Genomic DNA, 17,233 nt, shown 5'->3' with positions numbered 1-17,233 from the left:
CCTAAAGGCACGGACATACACCAGTAAATAAATAAATTGACATAGTTTCATTTTTTTTATAATTATTATTTTTTTAATTTACTCGCAAATTTACAGAGATTTATAATTTAAAATCAAAATAATCCTTGTCAATAAATTAGGATATCTCCAGCTAAATAACACTAAGAATAGGAAACATAATGGAGTCCTGATCGAACTTCTCTTGTTAATGTTGGAACAATCTTTTGTGTAAATAAAATAAATTGAAACTACTCCAAACAAAATAAAATAAAACTTACAGAATTTATTTTGTCGAACCAAATAAAATCAAAAGACCAAGTCGAGTGTGTGACACCCTGTCCTTAAGATAGATTCGCCCCGCTACGGTGCTTACGGTTGAGTGGCGTCTATCTCCCAGGATACAATGATCTTCACAAACTTGTAGTAGCACTCCACACAAATTTGTACGGCGAACTAGAACCATGTGTTCTTACTCTCTGAATTTTATTCTAAAACTAAAATGAAGAATAACGCACAAAATAAAATCTGGACAGCAAAAAGACAACTTGTAGACTCATTTTTGGATGTCAAGTCTGTTGGAAAATGGCTGGTATTTATAGGCAAATAATTCTGTCCGATCAGGTGTGTAAACTGCCTGTATAGATTCAAAATGGAAACTAGACAGATCTTGAATCTGTCCGAATTTGAACAACACTGTAGACAGAATTTTTGGATGTATTTTTATCCACTAAAAAGCTGCTGGAACAAGTCTAGTATGAATAGACTTGAACAGGTGCTTCATTTGAAATGAACAGATATGGATTTCAAAAGAACAGGTGCAACAGATAACTGAATCTGCCTACAGACTGTAACTGCTGGACAGTTTGAAAACTGTCTAGATTTGAACCTGTAACTGCCCGGGCAGTTTTGAAATGAATCTGTTCAAAATTCTATATGGAATTTGAACTGTAGGAGGCACAACTTTTGGACTAAAATTTGAATTCAAATTCAAATTAAAATTCCCGCAATAATTTTGTCCAAAAAATTAATACAAGAACTGACCTGACCCACAACCGTGCCCGGCACGGTCGGGCGGCGCGCGCGCGTGTGGTGGTTTGGGCTAAGGTTCACTTTGTCTATAACTCCTCCCTTCTATAAACTTGGGGTGCCCCTTGGGGCCCAACCCAAGTATTGTAGGCTAGAGCTTATAAACTCAACAAAACTCTCTTAAAGTTTCAATGTGGGACAAGCCACACAAGGAAACCCACATTACAAACTTTAAATTTTCATTCCACGAACCCGAAAACGACGTCCTGTCCCCATTCACTCATAAATGGTTTTGACGAACCGTCTTTACCCTGTGACTTGCCACGCGGCAAGGAACACTTCACCTCTTCGGACCCGTCCCAAAAGACGTTTGGGGCCCACTCAATTTTGGGATCAAAGTCAGCCTAAAATAAGCCTAATAAACCTATTTTTCCAACAATCCCCCACATGAAGGGAATTTGACGGAGAGAAAATGCAACAATATGATCTAATTACAGAGAGTACAAAAATTGGAAATATTCTGCAAATGATAGGTAGCTTTTGGCTTTAAACCTTCCCTTGTGAGACACTATCGAATTGACTAGCTGACTAGTGAACATGATGTCTTGAACTGTTCAGCCGTTTGTGTAAACCAAGACAATAGAACTCACACAGTATATCCCCAAACACAGTTTAGTTCTCACTATTGTGTTCATTTTGGCCCTGAACAACCTGGTCTTTCACGAGTGCTCTAAAGACTTGTAGCCCTTCACAAATCTTATAGAATGGGATTGGCCCAGTTCACACTCACATAGGTGATTCTTATAAAGAGTATCCTGCCATACTCCACTAGGTTTACCTAGATATAAAAATCATTAAAATTTTACTTAACCTAAAACGCTACATACATCACTTACTTCATCATAGAAATGGGTAGGAGTTGGACTCTCCAGTGATCCTTCTGAGTCATACACAACTTGGTTGTCCCTTTGAACCTAGATCTTGGGATCTCCAGTCAACTAGGTTGGGTTGCCGTTGTGGTAACTCTTATTTAATGGGCTTTAGTCCCATTCCTCTCGATGAATTCTCAACTAGCTCTCTTGCTAATCCTTTGGTTAGTGGATCCGCTATGTTGTCTTTAGACTTCACATAATCAATGGAAATAATTCCATTAGAGAGTAGTTGTCTCACGGAATTATTTCGACGACGTATATGTCGAGACTTATCGTTATACATATGACTCTGTGCTCTACCTATTGCAGATTGACTATCGCAATGTATGCATATTGCAAGCACTGGTTTTGGCCATATTGGAATATCTTCAAGGAAGTGGCGAAGCCATTCTGCCTCTTCCCCTGCTTTGTCTAAAGCTATGAATTCTAATTCCATAGTAGACCTAGCAATGCAAGTCTGTTTGGAAGATTTCCATAATATAGCCGCCCCACCAAGAGTAAAGGCATACCCACTGGTGGACTTTGAGTCTCTAGTATCCGATATTCAATTTGCATCACAGTATCCTTCAAGTACTGCTAGATATCTAGTATAATTAAGCCTAATGTTACGAGTAAATCGGAGATATCTAAGAACCCTTATAATTGCTTTCCAGTGTTCTACTCCTGGGTTACTCGTATATCTACTTAATTTACTTACTGCGTAAGCTATATCTGGGCAAGTGCAGTTCATCAAGTACATTAAGCTTCCAATAATTTGGGCATACTTTAATTGAGAAATAATATCCTGTACATTTTTAGAAAGATACAAATTAACATCTACAGGTGTTCTAGCGAGATGATCATCATCTTTGCTGAATTTGTCAAGTATTTTCTCAATGTAATGAGATTGTGACAAAGCATATCCTTCTGATGTTTTGGTAATTTTCATACCAAGAATTACATCAGTAATGCCCATGTCCTTCATGTCAAAATGTTTATTCAACATTTTCTTGGTAGTTTTAATCATGTCATTATTACTACCTATGATGAGCATATCATCTACATAAAGACATACAATGACATAACCTTTATCTGTGTTTTAATATAAACACATTTGTCACACTTATTAATTTTAAATCCATTTAACATCATTGCCTTGTCAAATTTCTCATGCCATTGCTTCGACGCTTGTTTTAAACCATATAATGATTTAACTAAATTACACACTTTCTTTTCTTTCCCTGGAACAGAAAACCCTTTTGGTTGTTCCATGTAAATTTCTTCGTCTAACTCACCATTTAAGAAAGCAGTTTTCACATCCATTTGATGAATTTCTAGATTGTATAGAGATGCAATGGCAATTAGCATTCTAATGGATGTTATTCTAGTAACCGGTGAGTATGTGTCAAAGTAATCAAGACCTTCTTTTTGTCTAAAACCTTTGACCACAAGTCTTGCCTTGTATTTGTCAATTGATCCATCTACTTTCATTTTCCTTTTGAAAATCCACTTGTACCTAAGAGGTTTACGACCTGGTGGCAAGTCCACTAATTCCCAAGTGTGATTTTGCAAAATGGATTCAACTTTACTGTTGACAGCTTCTTTCCATAAAGGAGTTTCAGGACTGGACATAGCCTCTTTAAAAGTTAAAGGCTCATTTTCTAACAAATATGTTAGAAAATCTGGACCAAAAGATTTTGAGGTTCTAGCACGTTTACTACGCCTACATTCTTCTTCCTCATTTTGGTCTAACTCTTGCTCTAGCTCTTGTTCTTGATCATGTTCTTGATCTTGACTAGTAATAGCATCATGAGATCTTTTATTGTTACTAGTCTCTTGTACAATCTTATTTGGAAATACATGTTCAAAGAAACATGCATTCCGAAACACAATAATAGTATTAACATGCATTTTGGTATGTTCTGATTTATTAATCAAAAATCGATATGCACTACTATTCTTAGCATAACCAATGAAAATGCAATCAATGGTCTTAGGACCTATCTTAGTCTTTTTAGGACTAGGAATAGCTACTTTAGCCAAACACCCCCACACTTTTAAATATTTGTAGAATGGTACTCTACCATGCCACATTTCATAAGGTGTTTGATTCACTTTCTTTCGGGATACTTTATTTAAAATATAATTAGCAGTAAGTATTGCTTCCCCCCACAAGTTCTGAGGTAATCCAAAATTTATTAACATGACATTCATCATTTCTTTTAAAGTCCTATTTTTCCTTTCAGCAATTCCATTTTGCTGAGGTGAGTAAGGAGCGGTGGTTTGATGAATTATTCCATGTTCTTTACAAAATTCACCAAAAGGTGATTCATATTCACCACCTCTATCACTTCTAAGTTTCTTGATTTTCTTACCAAGTTGATTTTCAACTTCATTCTTATATTGAATGAAAGTTTCCAAAACTTCATCTTTGGTTCGAATTAAATAAACATAACTATATCTAGTATAGTCTTCTATAAAAGTGATAACTTACTTTTTCCCACCTCTGGTTTGAATTGATTTAAAATCACCGATGTCACTATGAGTTAATTCAAGTGGTTCCATACTTCTTTCAATTGAATGAAAATGAGTTTTAGATAATTTTGCCTCAACACAAATTTCACATTTATGATTTGAATCAATGTCAAATTTATGTAAACATTCCATATTAATTAATCTACGTAAAGATCCACAATTAACATGTCCTAATCTACCATGTCATAAATTTGAAGACTCAAGCAAGTAAGAAGAAAATGTATTATTAATAACTGAGGGTACAACAGTCATTACAACTTGAAAAGGCCATCAGACATGTAACATTTTCCTACATACATCCCGTTTTTGGTAAGTACAAACTTGTCACTTTCAAAAACTAGCCTAAACCCATTCTTACTCAACAAAGATCCGGAAACTAAATTCTTGCGAATGTCCGGTACATGCAGTACATTGTTGAGAGTGAGTTCCTTTCCAGATGTCATCTTGAGTACAATCTTCCCTTGTCCTTCAACTTTGGAAGTTGAGGAGTTGCCCATAAAAATTTGTTCACCATTGTTCACTGAAGAATAAGATGTGAACATCTTTTTGTCGGCACAGATATGGCGAGTAGCACCAATGTCCACCTACCATTCTTTAGGATTTCCGACAAGATTTGCCTCGGAAACAACTGCAGAAAGATTGATATCATCTATACCATTGGAAATATTGTCCACTCCAGTCATGTGGGCTTGAGCAGGCTTCTTATTTGTTCTTCTTTTACTTTTGCCTTTGCTACGGCAATCTTTGGCCCGATGTCCCTCTTTGTCACAGATGTAACATTTTCCATTAAACTTGTACTTTATATTTTCCCCCCATTTAGAGCCTTGTGATGAACTTTCTCCAGAAGACTTTCGTTTCTTGGTTTCTGAAGCATGTTCCACCACATTTGCCTTAGACTCCATAGAATGCTTACCTGCCCTCTTTTTAGAATTGCGGTTGTCCTCCTCAATCCTCAAACGCACAATTAATTCTTCCATAGAAATTTCTTTGCGCTTGTGTTTGAGGTAGTTTTTTGAATTCCTTCCAGCCTTTTGGTAATTTTTCAATTAAGGCTGCAACTTGGAAGAATTCATTGAGAGACATGTCTTCTACGTGAATGTCATGCAAAATGAGTTGGAAATCTTGAGCTTGGCTGATCACAGCTTTTGAATCAACCATTACAAAATCCAAGAATCTGCCAACCACAAATTTCTTTGAGCCAGCATCTTCTGTTTTGTTCTTTTTCTCCAACGATTCCCAAAGTTCCTTTGCTGTCTTGATTGGACTGTACACGTTGTATAATGTGTTGTCAAGTCCGTTCAAGATGTAATTCCGGCAAAGGAAATCGGCATGTTTTCAGGCATCAACCGCAGCAACCACTTGCTGGTCGGTTTCATCCTCTTTCTGGATAGGAGCATCTTCACGGAGGAAACGAGTCAGGTTCAGAGTTGTAAGATAGAACAACATTTTCTGTTTCCATCTTTTAAAGTCAGTTCCTGAGAACTTCTCTGGCTTCTCTCCATGATTTATTAGTACTGTCACCACAGGAGAGGGGGTTCGTGCAATTGCATCCACCACAGTAGTACTTGTTTGGGCATTAGTTTCAGTAGCCATCAATTAGAATTTTATACTACACAGAAAATTTAAACCAAAAAACACAGAATTTTAAATTCTGTAAAAAATAAAAGAAACAAGAATTGTAACTTTTATTTCCAATTAATTTGAAAATAAAATAAAATTTTACTTAAACAAATTAAACCAAAACTACAAAAGTAAATTCTGTTAAAATAAAAGAAACAAAACAAGAATGTAACTTTTATTTTCCAATTAATTTGGAAATAAAATAAAATAAAATTTTATTTAATCAAATTAATTCCACACAGAAAACTAATCCAAATTCACAGAATTAAATTCTGTAAAAATAAAAGAAACAAGAATGTAACTTTTATTTTCCAATTAATTTGGAAATAAAATGAAATAAAATTTTATTTAACCAAATTAATTCCACATAGAAAATTAATTCCTGTAAAATAAAAGAAATAAGAAAATAAATTTTATTTTTTCAATTAATTTGGAAATAAAATAAAATTTTATTCAACCAAATTAATGCCACACAGAAAATTAAACCAAATTCACATAATTAAATTCTGTAAAAATAAAAGAAACAAGAATGTAACTTTTATTTTCCAATTAATTTGGAAATAAAATAAAATTTTATTCAACCAAATTAATTCCACACAGAAAATTAAATTCTGTAAAATAAAAGAAATAAGAAAATAACTTTTATTTTTCAATTAATTTGGTAATAAAATAAAATTTTATTCAACCAAATTAATTCTACACAGAAAATTAAATTCTGTAAAAATAAAAGAAATAAGAAAATAACTTTTATTTTTCAATTAAGTTGGAAATAAAATAAAATTTTATTTAACCAAATTAATTCCACACCGGAAATTAATTTCGGTAACACTTCAATAACTAAAATACTAAAATAGAATTTTAAGTAATGAAAATTCAAAAAATAATTTCTAAAAACTAAAATTAATTTTCTGACAAAATTTAGAAAATAATATTCTGGTTGGAAAAACAAATAGTGATTATATCCTATTTGACAGATAGTAGTAATATACTGCCTATTCTCTTTGACAACTAGTAGTACGATCCAATTTCTGTCTTAAGATTGTTGGAACAATCTTCTGTGTAAATAAAATAAATTGAAACTACTCCAAACAAAATAAAATAAAACTTACAGAATTTATTTTGTTGAACCAAATAAAATCAAAAGACCAAATTGAGTGTGTGACACTCTGTCCTTAAGATAGATTCGTCCCGCTATGGTGCTTACGGTTGAGTGGCGTCTATCTCCCAGGATACAATGATCTTCACAAACTTGTAGTAGCACTCCACACAAATTTGTACGGCGAACTAGAACCATGTGTTCTTACTCTCTGAATTTTATTCTAAAACTAAAATGAAGAATAATGCACAAAATAAAATCTGGACAGCAAAAAGACAACTTGCAGACTCATTTTCGGATGTCAAGACTGTTGGAAAATGGCTGGTATTTATAGACAAATAATTCTGTCCGATCAGGTGTGTAAACTGCCTGTACAGATTCAAAATGGAAACTAGACAGATCTTGAATTTGTCCGAATTTGAACAACACTGTGGACAGAATTTTTGGATGTATTTTTATCCACCAAAAAACTGCTGGAACAAGTCTAGTATAAATAGCCTCGAACAGGTGCTTCATTTGAAATGAACAGATATGGATTTCAAAAGAACAGGTGCAACAGATAATTGAATCGGTCTACAGACTGTAACTGCTGGACAGTTTGAAAACTGTCCAGATTTGAACCTGTAACTGCCTGGGCAGTTTTGAAATGAATCTGTTCGAAAGTCTGTATGGAATTTGAACAGTAGGAGGCACAACTTTTGGACTAAAATTTGAATTCAAATTCAAATTCAAATTCCTGCAATAATTTTGTTCAAAAAATTAATATAAGAACCGACCCGACCCACAATCCCGCCTAGCACGATCGGGCGGCGCGCGCGTGTTTGTTGGTTTGGGCTAAGGTTCACTTTGTCCATAATTCCTCCCTTCTACAAACTTGGGGTGCCCCTTGGGGCCCAACCCAAATATTGTAGGTTAGGGCTTATAAACTCAACAAAACTTTCTTAAAGTTTCAATGTGGGACAAGCCGCACAAGGAAACCCACATTACAAACTTTAAATGTTCATTTCACGAAGCCAAAAACGACGTCATGTTCTCATTCACTCATAAATGGTTTTGACGAACCTTCTTCACCGTGTGACTTGCCACGCGGCAAAGAACACTTCACTTCTTCGGATCGACTTCAAAAGACGTTTGGGGCCCACTCAATTTTAGGCTCAAAGTGGCCCAAAATAAGCTTAATAAACCAATTTTTCCAACAGTTAATATTTAGGAAATCTCTGGTAGGAATAGGATTTCTCTCGCATATAGCCTTCGTTTGGGAAGCCCAAAATTGGGCTTTTTTTATTTTTTTAAAATTTTTTTATATTATTTTAGTCACAAAAAATAAAATAAGTTTTTTAATTTAATAAGATAAAATATCACATCCCATTCATAATTATTACATTTTTTCTCTCACAAAAAAAAAAAATCAAAAAAGTCAAAAAAACCAAAATCCTTTCCCAAATTAGACTTTTTGACTCCAGACTAAAATAGCCAAAAAAAAAAAAATTAAAAAGCCAAGTTTTTTTTTATAATATTCCCCAAAAAGAAACTATTTAGAGAATTGACCCGCTTTTTAAATTATTTAGGAAACTAACCTGTTTTTGAAATTGCATTTTAAAAATGAAAATTTGAAATTGAAATTGTATTTTCAACATATAATTTCACCTTGAAATCGCATGTTGAACATGTAATTTCACTATATCATCATTTTCAACTTGCAATTTTAAAGTGAAATTGCGTGTTCAAAATGCAATTTTAATTTCAAAATCGCATTTTAAAAATACGATTTTAAAAAATAGATTAATTTCCTAAATAGTTTGAAAAGTTGATCAATACTCTAATTAGTTTTTTTTTTTTTTTTGGAATATTTAAAAAAAAAGCTCAGAAACGAAGGCCAGTGGTGCATATTTTTTGTATTACAAAAACAATCTTGCTTTCTGAGTCTGAGTTAGTTGAGCTCATAGTTGAGTTGTGATTTTATTGTCTGCTTTTGGTTCATCGTCAGTGGAAAAAGCCGAGAACACGATGAATTCCGACAAAGCTGAGAAGACAATGAATTCCGAAATTGAGGCAGTTGAGGCAAAAGCAGTCCAAGATCGAAATCCGACTTTGAGTGGTGAGTCGAGAAACAAGAAGGAGAATGGGTGTCATGGCACGCTGCTCGAATTTTGCAAGCATGCTTTGTCCCCGTTTAATGCCCCCTTCCCATGGATTTGAACGTTTCCAGATTGCCTTCTTCTATTGAGAGATACTACTATTCCGACTTGGTTGTTATGTTAGTTATACAAATTTTATGTTTTTTTCTCACATGTTTTTTGGATAATTTTAATTTTTTTTTTAAATTTGATGTATAAATTTTATATTTTTCTTGGATAAGAAGCTTATATAATGATGTTAATTATGATATTCATATATTTTTAAAATTATCATAATTTTATTGATTTTTTTAAAAAGTCATAATTCTAGTTAATATTAGTGAAATATGTAACTATAATAACGATATACCCAAGGGTAATTTTATTTTTATTTTTTTTGAACTAATAATGTAGTTTGAAATTGGTTTTTTCAATGATGTTTTATTCATTTTTTTAATTTTTAATAATTTTTTTTAAAATTAAAAAAATTAAATTTATAAAATCTAGTCTATTAAACAAACTAGAAAGTAAAAAAACAAATAAAAAAAAAACTGAAAAAAAAAATTATAAATCAAAAAAATTAATAAGATTTGTTAATGTTTATGTTCAAATCTAAAAAATAAAAAATAAAAACAATAAAAAAAAAAATTCATTAGGATCACCAAATGATACCCCAAGCTGCCTCACAGTGATGTTGTAAATTACATATAATGTATATCATGAATCCAAAATTTTTCATAATCTTTTCACTTTGGTAGTACGAACTTGAATGTCTGCCAAACTTGGTATTGTTTACCTTATTTGATCGTCAATGGATTCTAATTAAAAGTAAAATCTAAAAGTACTATTTTTTTTTTATTTATATAATTAATTTTTTATTACGAAATTATAAATTAAAGTTGTACCAAGGACACACACACGGAGACACAAATACCTATAAATTCGGAATGGATATTAGCCCGCACAGCCCGCTTAGTCCAAACTTATTTTTTAAAGGTTTGGAAAGATTGTTTTAGTCTATAGGAATAGATTGAGCTAATATTTTTAACTCAATATATTAATGGATTGGATTTAAAATTTATACTTTCAATTCGATCCAATCCGGCCCGAACCATTGTCAAATAAATTAATTAATTATAATATATGAAAAAATATAATATTTTGGGATAATTTCGATCCAATCCGGCCCGAACCATTGTCAAATAAATTAATTAATTATAATATATGAAAAAATATAATATTTTGGGATAATTCTACTATAAAATTATGTAAATCTTTACAGATTTACATAAGTGATCTAACAAAAATGTATAAGTTCCACGTAAATTCAAGTCCACAAAATTACGTAAATTTTTATGAACTTACATAAGTGATATAAAAAAAATACATAAGTTGAACAAAAATTCGTATAAGTTCACTATTATAAATAGGCATGCGAATTTGTATTATGAACTTTTGTAAGATTACTTATATAAATTCGTGAAAATTTATATAATTTTATGATAAAATTATATATGGTGTGCATTAGAATCACCATATCTTTATATGTAATCGACGAAAATTAAAAACAATATCAAACTGTTTGACACATTCATGATTCAAATAAAGATATGGAATCACCATATATAATATTCAATATCATTGCCAATGAAGGTTGGTTAAGTTGGTAAATATTAGACTCTTCACCCTCAAGATTTAAGTTTGATTCTCGCAGCTAGCAGTCCTTTTTGATAGGTGAGCTATAAGTCCAATGTGTATCTTCGCTAAAGCCTACGACTCCCCTCACCTAAATTTTTTAATGCAAAAAAATAAAAATAAAAATAAAAATAAAAATAAAAATACAGCATCACTATAAGGCAACTTGAGGTATCATATAATGCATAGAAACAATTACGCCAAATAACACTTAACACACCCCCATTTTTATGTTATAAAGTACTGTACATTACAAAGGCTTCAACCAAGTTAAACATTGATAATTAGACAATAGAAGGTAAAAATTTCACTTCCCTACTCAATAGTCACTTTTTCCAATTTATTTAAATTACTTTTGCATTATAAGTTATAAACAAAAACTGCATTAAACACAGATTTTCAAAAAAAAGTAATATGCAGTTCGACAGGTTGCACCAACCAACCCCTATCACCACTTGCCAAAATATCTACTCTTGTGAAGACGAGCTCAAAGAATCGAACAACGAAATCCTCCGCCTCTTGTTTGGAAGTGTAGTTCTCGGCGAGTACTCTGTCGTGGCAGCACCCTTATCTATGATACTGCTCAAAGCCCGATGAACAGAGTTCACAAGGAGTTGGCACGCCTCAGCATTGTCCCCATTTGTGTCTTTCCTGCTGGTGAAAACTAAAACGTTTTTCACTCGGCTTCCCAAGGTCGATATATCTGCTTTCACCATATTCAGATGAAGGGCATCAAGAGCTTGTTTGAGTTCGGAAAGAAGTTCAGGCCGGTAATCGCAACAGAGAGATACCCTCAATGAAATATTTTTGTCTCCCTCGGTATTTGGCTCGGGCTCGACTCTTACCTCGTCAGCGTCCATCGGAATAATTAAACCTTTACTGGATTCTGTTGCAGTTTTCTTCAGTTGTTTCACTTGGCTTATAACTTCCGCAAGCAATGTAGCTTTGTCCATCTATGAGCAACAATTCAAACACAGAGAAAGCTCAAATCAGATCATGGAAATTACTATGAACAATAAAATGTTTTTTTTCCTCCTATTAAAAAATTATAAAAAAAAAAATGAAATCCTTTTTCTGTTTACTTGACATACATGTATGCATTCAATAAACTTGCACCGTGGATTCACAAATCACAACTGCATATAATCAGGGACAATATCAAAATACACCTGCAGGAATTACTTAAAAAAAAAAAAAAAAAAAAAAAACTAGAGTATTGATAAGGAAAACAATTCATGGAAATCTACTTCCAGCAGATAATCTCTCTCTCTCTCTCTAGTTTTCAAGGAAATGATTGAGAAGTTATTGATTATCAATAAAAAAGAAATAGAAAAATACAGAAATTGATAATCAGGAAATCGAGCTAAATTTAATTTCAGTTGTTCGTCACTTTCAGTTGCAACAGAACTTTCACAATAGTTCAATAACGAGCAATTTAATTAGGAAAGTTTTCCAGCCAACACATCGTAACATGAAGATCACATGCGAATGACAGTGATTTAAAAAAATAATAATAATAATAATATTTGTAGTGTCAACTAGAGATAGTTTTACTCTACTGACAAAGGCACAAGCAATATGTGCAATAAACATCAATGCTGCCTACAAATAAATAGAAGTTTAAAAAAAGAGGTTAATGGTTTCCATATTGATCAGCTTGCCATCTTAACAGCAGAATTGGCTCAGTCAACTGAAATCCATAGAGAACACAGTTGCGAAAAGTGAATAATTCAGAAGACACCTTCCATTTGGTCAACTTTTGCAAGCTTGAAAGATGACATGAAAAGCTAGTTATTATTTTGAAAAACAGATTATAAAATTCAATGGCAGTTCTTCTCCCAAACGTCAGTTTATTGCTTACGATCTCAACCAACATAAAAATATCACAATTACTAGTCAAACAACACAAAATATGATGGGCGATCCATATCTCACCAGCTGGCATACTACCCCACATCCAATCATAATCATGCCAATCACTTATCAATACATATACGGCCTCCTAACTAATGTAACCTTCGACACTGAGAATTTCTTAATTATATTAGTAAGCAAATCTATACATAGATGTATTCTAGCTAAATCACCATAAGATCATCAGATGTAATACTACGTCAAATTTGGTAATAAATTATTGCTTTACTTTGTAGCGTAAAGGTGCATGTCACTTTACATTTTACATTTTAATAAAGTAAGATGAAAAGACTTTTGTTAGCTTGATAACAATCTCTCTCTCCTTACTTCAAAAGTTGTCGCATGCAAAGATCAAAGATATTAACGATGATCCTCAAATTCAATAATAAAGTCTTCACTGAAACCTAAACTTAAATAGTGCACATCACCGAATTATTATTAATTGTCCAAAAAACACAAACATATATCATCATTCGATTAGCAAGATAATCTTGCCAAATTTCATACAGAAAATTATGTTGCATTTGTAAATACTTGTAATTACTCCAAATGATAAAAATATACCCATCTTTAATAACTAGAAGGCATCTCCAATCCTTGACTCAAACCCATATCAAATTTAAATTTGGATAAAAATTACTTAAAACACTCTCCACTCCTTCACCCAAACTTATACTAAATTGAGTTTTTCTCAAATTTTTATTCCAAATCAACTGTTTACTCAAAATTTTCAAAGCTATTTTGTGGCCCTCAACCACTGCTATTAATGCTTTTACTCAAATTTATGCTTCAATTTGAGGTAGTCCATTGGAGTGGTTTATATCAAAAAAAAGCTTTTACTCAAATTTTTACTGACTTTTATTCAGATAATTAAGTTGGAGAAATGTTATGCCTATATTATGAGTGAAGCCCATACCAGTTGACCACAATTTATTAATCATCAAAATCTAAATAATTCATTAGGAAGAAACTAATATCTATATATGGAAACTCTATGGGTTCCCAAATCCTGAGTAAAGTCAACTCATTGTTGTCTAAATGTTGATGTTTGATTGCAGGAAAGAAAAAAACAAAAAAAGGTTCTTTTTAACTTCATGATAAAAGTAAAAATAATTTGAAAAAGTGTACCATATCTAAAAAAAATCAATCAGAACCCCAATTGTTATTTATATATACAGAGCCTTGTTAAGGAAGGAATGTCATGTTGGGTTCACAAAATCACTTCAATCACTCACGAACTCAACAAATGGGGTCAATGAAAAAAAAAAAAAAAAATTCAAATGAGAAAAAATTACCATAGTGCCAAGTGTCTTAGAATCTATTCAATGCTTGAAAACAATTGTAGGAATAGAATCAAGAAAAGAACCAAATCAAATACAAAACCATTCATAACTTGTCTTGCCATTAGTCTAACTATCCAAGAAACTACATGTATCACAAGATAGGTAAAACAGAAAAACTGCAAACAACAAGAAACTCTCACTTTCCTGTTAGCATGTTCTCTAAAGCATGCCATCATGATGTTCCATAAGCTGGAAAGTTCTTAAGGCTGAGTTTCATTAAAATAAAAGTGATGGAAACTAAAGAAAGCTGATTTTTTTAATTTCTTGCAAAATACACAGGAAAACCAAAGAAAATTTAAATTCGTGCTTGCAAGAGATTACTTATAATTTAAATTTAAAATCTCTCTTTTTCTTGCAAAATTTTCATCCCAATCAATGCTTGCAAGAAGATATACTTTCCTTCTGTTTCTTTTCTTTCGCTTCTCTATTTATCACTTTCACTTTCCACTATTTTGTATTTCTAATCAAAGGGAGACTGAAAGTAAAATTACATGAAATCAATAACCCCAATCACCAGATTAAGCAATCTATTCTATATCTTTCCTAATAAAATTTCATTAGAGCAAATGAAGATGCAATATGAAGATTAAAATCAACAAACTATACAAAATTATAACATAATAAGACCATACTAACAATAACAAATAAGCAAAAACTACTATTGATCATAAATTTACCTTTTCAGTGCAAGGCACGAGGCCGCGAAGCGTGGCGAGATGAGCATTAATCCTCTCTCTCCTCCTCCTCTCTGCCTCACTATGACTCTTCAAAGCAGCCATAACTTTCTCCTCTGAAGCCCCACTTTTCTTCCCAACTCTCACTGGTGGAGTCTTCACAAGCTCACCCCCTTCACGATCCAACACCAAAGATTGCGAAAGCGACATCGAACCACCTCCCCAATTCTCACTAAACCCACCTAAATTCTCAAACATCCCCAAACAATTGGACCCAAAACCCGAATTGCTCGATTTCCAAGAATATAAACTCATATTTCAATATAATTCAGAGTATAAAAGTATAGAAATTAGCAATATAATTCTAAGGATCGTCGACACCAGGAGGGCGAGTGGTGGGTGCGAACCAGAAAGAGAGGATTCGAAGGCGAAAATTGAGTTTATGAGAAGTGGGTAGTGATGTTGTGGTGGTTGTGTGTGTGGTCATACCTTCCATAACGCGAAAGAAGACAAGTGGGATTGTTTGTGAGAAGAGATCAAAGAGAGAACATCCACATTTTCTTCTTCATAGTCTTGAATTGGAGCATCTTGATGACGAAAAACGATGAGACCCAGTTGAGGAAATCGATGAATATACAAAATGAAATCGAATCAGAACCCTAGAACATGTATATATGTGCGTGTAGATGTGCACAGAGAGAGAGAGAGAGAGAGAGAGAGAGGGGTTTGTATAGGGACTTTTTGAAGAAGAGTTTCAGAGAGATGAGACAAATGAATGGAAAGAGAGAAGTAATGTTTGGACTTATATAGCGACTGCTTGTTTGGACTTTGCGGCCGCTTCTATTTCTTTATCAAATTGACAAATTCTAACCAAGTGAGTGGCATTGTTTATCTTAAAATATTTTTCTTTTAGTATTTTTATTTTGCTATTTAGAATTCCTATGAGAGTTAATTTTTTTAATTCTTTTTTTAAAATTTTTATAAAAAAATATAAAAATGTAAAGAGAATAATTTATCTTCTTTTTAATTTTTTTTAATTAAAATGTATGGTTCCCAAACATAGTTCAAAAAATTGCAAATAATTTTTTAAAAAATATATTTTTCTTTGTAATTTTCAAAATAATTTCTATTAAAAATTCTGTACGTCATTTTTACATAATTCACTTCTAAAATACGTCTTTTTAACCATTTTTAATTTTTTTTAATTTTGTTTTTTTTATTTTGTTTGTTTTTTGTGTTCAAGAGCATGTGATTGTAAAACTTTTTATTTATTTATAAAGAAATTATTTACAAATATGAGGCCAATTATATTGGCTAAATAAGCATAATTTATCAAAACATAAATAAGCTCAAATAACGCAATAAAAAAGGGGTTTTTTTTTTAAGGTCCCTGGTATTATGATTTTACAGCATAAAGGACACTCAATATTTTCATAATGTCTAAGGTCCCTCAAGTTGATCCAGAGAAAATTGATCCAGAGAAAATTGGTCCAGAGAAATTTCTCTCCAGAGAAATTCTGGAAATTTCTCTCCAGAGAAATTTTGAATTTCTCTGACTTCGGAATTTCTCTGAGTTCAGAATATGTTTTAACCAAATTTCTCTGACTTCAGAATGTGTTTTAACCAAATTTCTCTGACTTCAGAATTTATCAAATGTGTTTTCATAATGTGTTTTAACCAAATTTCTCTGACTTCGAAATTTATCTCCAGAGAAATTCAAAATTTATCTCTAGAGAAATTTTGAATTTTGTGTTCTGTGCATGTGTGTGATGGGTTTGTGATAGCCGTGTGTGTGTTGTGTGTTTTGTGGTGTGTAACGTGTATCCATCTTCCTGTGTCTGCAGATAAGAAATCAACCCTCCTCAATTGGAGCAAAAAAATTCTTTTTTCTATTAACCTTCCACTAAGTCATTCACCTCTGAAAAAGCCTCAAAATCCCCTTTCAAGCACTGGGTTTTGCTTGCTCATACCTCAGGACCACAAACTCAAAAACGATTCACAACGTTTCGACAAAGACAACAATAACGATGAAGCAAGGTCTCGAAACAGAGCTGCCATGGAAGCTTTTGCTGCGAAGCTCTTCGCCACCATTTCAGTTGTCAAAGCCGCTTACGCGGAGCTACAAATGGCTCAGTTTCCTTACAACTGCGAAGCGATTCAGTCTGCTGATGAAGCTGTGGTGTACGAATTGAAATCTTTGTCTGAGTTGAAACAGAGCTTCTTGAAGAAACAGCTCGGTTCTTCGCCCCCTCATGTGACTATGTTGCTTGCAGAGATTCAAGAGCAATAGAGTCTCATGAAG

The 17,233-nt window shown here is 32.7% G+C and overlaps 1 protein-coding gene across 1 annotated transcript; it reads right to left on the bottom strand.

Annotated features, from left to right (window-relative positions):
- Positions 1 to 11,195: 11,195 nt before the first annotated feature.
- LOC114298259 (putative transcription factor bHLH107) lies at positions 11,196 to 15,792 on the bottom strand. Its single transcript, XM_028242783.2, has 2 exons — positions 14,935 to 15,792; positions 11,196 to 11,953 (listed from the first exon to the last, which is right to left on the bottom strand). The coding sequence occupies exons 1-2, from the start codon at positions 15,244 to 15,246 to the stop codon at positions 11,468 to 11,470; spliced, it is 798 nt and encodes a 265-aa protein (XP_028098584.1). The 5' UTR covers positions 15,247 to 15,792; the 3' UTR covers positions 11,196 to 11,467.
- Between the last annotated feature and the right edge of the window lie 1,441 nt (positions 15,793 to 17,233).

This window comes from Camellia sinensis, chromosome 9 (assembly GCF_055761805.1).
Source record: "Camellia sinensis isolate YWXY chromosome 9, ASM5576180v1, whole genome shotgun sequence".
In the NCBI taxonomy this organism is placed as follows: Eukaryota; Viridiplantae; Streptophyta; class Magnoliopsida; order Ericales; family Theaceae; genus Camellia; species Camellia sinensis.
The sequence above is the reverse complement of the archived record's forward strand: the minus strand, read 5'-3'. Positions and strand labels throughout refer to the sequence as shown.